The 3,465-nt window shown below is 43.4% G+C and overlaps 1 protein-coding gene across 1 annotated transcript; it reads left to right on the top strand.

Annotated features, from left to right (window-relative positions):
* Positions 1-1,160: 1,160 nt before the first annotated feature.
* On the top strand, positions 1,161-1,802 carry LOC104491428 (small ubiquitin-related modifier 3; the record flags this gene model as incomplete). The annotated part of the gene is made up of 2 exons (XM_010133854.1): positions 1,161-1,232; positions 1,740-1,802. Coding segments are annotated over 2 exons (135 nt in total), but the record flags the coding sequence as incomplete, so codon positions are not given.
* Between the last annotated feature and the right edge of the window lie 1,663 nt (positions 1,803-3,465).

The raw sequence follows: 3,465 nt of genomic DNA, 5'->3' as shown, positions 1-3,465 counted from the left end.
GGAAGGAGTCCTTGGGAGGGTGGAATTCCTGTGGTGCCGTCTTCACGCGTCTCTCCCGGTCACCTCCTGCGCAGTTTGGGCTGCTGTATTCCACAGGTGGCCGCTGGCTGCTCTGTGTTGGAGGGCCGTTCCTCGGTGCCACCCTGAGCTAAACGGGAGAGGGGTTTATCCTTATAGCCCAGTTCCTGAGCCTGTGGTCCTCAGCGTCTGCGCTTCCACGCAGTGTTAGGTTGTGCAGAGTAGAGAGGGGGAACGTGAATGGCATTTGAAAGCAAAGTCAGATTTTATTTGCTGGTATTTCTGCTTGTCCATAGATGTCTTTAGAGAGGTGTGGGGAGGCTTTGTGTTTGTGTAGCTCTGAATATGACTGGAAGTGTGAATTGTGCAGGGATTTCGAAGGATTTTAGAGGGCAATGCAAAGACCTTGATCCCTAAGGCAATATGACTGCCTCGTGCCCTTAAATACTGACAAAATGGGATTCGGTTGTGAATTCAACTTGGGTTTTAAGAGCAATATTAACGTCTAGCATTAGACCTCAGCATTTTTCTAATGGAACTTTTCAAGTAAAAATCTGCATTAAGACCTGCAAGTTCTTTTTTCCTTAAAGAATCTTCTTCATGGTTCCTTTTCTTGTCAGAAGATAAAAAACTAGAATTGGGAGCAGATGCCTGGCATGAGTGAAAACTCAACCATGGGTAGTCACAGCATAGTGACAGCTAGTTACACAAAAAAGTAGCTTTTTCAGATTTTAAAATGTTTTCCTTTGAGACAACTTAACGTACCATTACTTCTCTGAGTGCATGAGAATTACATGTTGTCTGAGGTGTTATAGAATGGTGTATTGATTGCTCTTTTCTTAAGTGACCTTTGTAAATTAACTTGATAGTTGTGCCTTGTGGAGCAGGATCGGAAACAGGTGCCAAACCAACACTCATTGTTCCACACAGTCCTTGCTGTGACAGCAGTGAGCGGGACATACGTCCCTCAAACAGCTCCACTTCCTCAGTTCATATAGCAAGACAGCTGCACTGCATTTCTTGTCTGCTTAAATCTTTTGAGTCTTAATTTTGTGAATGTTGCTCTGACAGTAAATGTGTAAATGTTTTGATCTGATTCAGAAACAAGTGTGGTTTCTTATATTAATTACTTAAACTTGCAGGGCTTGTCGATGAGGCAGATTAGATTCAGATTTGATGGACAACCAATTAGTGAAACAGACACACCTGCACAGGTATGAAGAACACTTCTGTTGCAAGTTGCTATACAGATATTTTGATGTCTGTGTACAGATCAATGGGGTTTGAAATCCAAAATGATCCCGAAATAATTGATGTAAGTTTAGCACGTTCCAAATAATTTGTCTAGGATGGAATTTTCTTTCCCCTTGAATATTTTCAGTGTTTGGTGGGGGCGGAAAATTTTTTGGGCTAGCCTGAGGCAAGGAACAGAGGAGACGGATGGGTGGGTCATATGTTGTGGAAGACACTAAATGGCCGAGTTCGGTCTGACTGAGAGGGATGCCTCTGCAACCCATTTTGGTGTTGGCAGTGCACTAATCGGATTGCTGGTGGAGTGACTGCTCTGGAGCACCTGATGGGCAGTGTTTCATGCATGAATCAAACAGAATCACACCTTAAGTGCTCTGTTATTTGTATGGGTTCTGGGTAGAGAGAGAAGTGCTGCTCTAAGCATGAGGTTGTGTATTTCAAGTCTTGTATTTTCCGTATTACTCTAACAGCTGGAGATGGAAGACGAAGATACCATTGATGTGTTCCAGCAGCAGACGGGTGGAGTGTGTTAAGGCATGCTGTCCTTTCGAGAAGAGGAGTTTAAGGATCCTCATCACACCTCACTCTCTCATCTGTTCTTGGATTTGCTAATAAATAGAAAACAAATGAACATGCCAATCACATGGGATTCTTCTAAACTTTAGAGGACATTTACCAAAATTGTTTGTGGTCTTTGACGTACTGCGTGTGCAAGTCAAAACAGTATCTGCAGGGATTAATCTATATATTAAATTGCGCCAATTTGATTTAAGTTCCCATTAAGTAATACATGTTTTCTCTCCATTGTGTGGGGTTTTTTTCTTTCTTTAAACCTGTGGCCTAAATATTCATCCATGTGTTAGAACATGGAGTGTTCATTCCTGGCTTTTGTCAGTCTTGGCCCTCTGTTTAATTCTAATCATGTAAATAATTCAATGTATTTTCATGACAATTGTGAGCATAAAAGTTTCCTTTTAAGATATGCTTAAGAGTAGGAAAAGAGATGCTGATCTTAAGTTTTTAGTGTGTTTACCGTTGCAAACACGGTAACTTCAGCAGCGTTAAACCTATGCCATGGAGCTGGTACGTGCAGAGACAATGCTTGGTATAGAGTTGGAGTTTAAAATACTGCAGATTTACGTGTGCTTTGTCATATTATGATGAAGTTGTCTGAAGTATACTTTTTAAATGCAGAAATAAGGCTTGTGCTGAACTATTGTCAGAACTGGAATCAGCAGAGCAGCTGGTCCAAAACCTGTGACAGAACAGCAATTTTTTTTGTTGTGCAAGCTTATAAAATGAGAAACCCGTCACTGCAACTTCAGCCATTTGCTGAGTGCCGGCCAGAATCTGTCACCTTTCTCCTGCGCTCTTGAGTACACCTCTTTATTCCGCAGTGGGTACTAGAAGTGTGCACCCTCAGGTTTCTTTTTAATACTTGGTTTTGGTAGATAAACTTGATAAATGGGGAAAAAAAGAGCTGCCTAATATCACCAAACTGCATGTGCAGAAGAGCTGTCAGCCTGGTGAGCTGACAGCTCCTGTGAGCCAGGAAAGAGATGATGTACGTGTGTGTTTATGTTCAGGAAAACAATAACCTGCTCTACTGTCTCCCAAAAGTTACTGATTTTTAAATGCATTTGTGTGATGGGTTTGAGGTCCACACAAAGTGTGGAGTCTTTTCCAGTTGAATTTTTACAAAGGCCACCCTCTTGTCCTTCAGTAGGTTGTCTGCTGCTGCTTCATGAGGTTATTACCTGCCTTTTACATTTTCCTGACCTCTCTGGCTGTTTTAGATCATCTCCTACTCGCTGGAAATCTTGCTGGAAGGGCCCTTATTTTATTTTTCATTTTCCCCTAGATCTCATTGTTTATTCACTGATTTGTACATTTATTTGTTGTCCTTTACTACTGTATACAGTAAATACAGTTTGGTACTGTCTCATGCCTTATGCTTAAGACGGCCCTGCTTCTCTCGCCTTGCTGTTTCCCTCTCCGAGGGGGAGGTGCAGGTGGCGACGGCGCTGCAGACGCTCCCTTGGGAGGCTCCTGCAGTAGCAGAGGGACGCGCCGAGGTGCGGATCCCGGGGTTACGTGCTGCAGCCCCCTGCGAGCAGCGAAGTCCTCCCGGGGGGGTTTGCCGGCAGGCAAGAATGTCACGCTGCGCTTTTCTGCCTTCTTCCCCGCCGAGCAGCT

This window comes from Buceros rhinoceros, unplaced genomic scaffold, assembly GCF_000710305.1.
Source record: "Buceros rhinoceros silvestris isolate BGI_N320 unplaced genomic scaffold, ASM71030v1 scaffold25903, whole genome shotgun sequence".
Lineage (NCBI taxonomy): Eukaryota > Metazoa > Chordata > Aves > Bucerotiformes > Bucerotidae > Buceros > Buceros rhinoceros.
The sequence above is the reverse complement of the archived record's forward strand: the minus strand, read 5'-3'. Positions and strand labels throughout refer to the sequence as shown.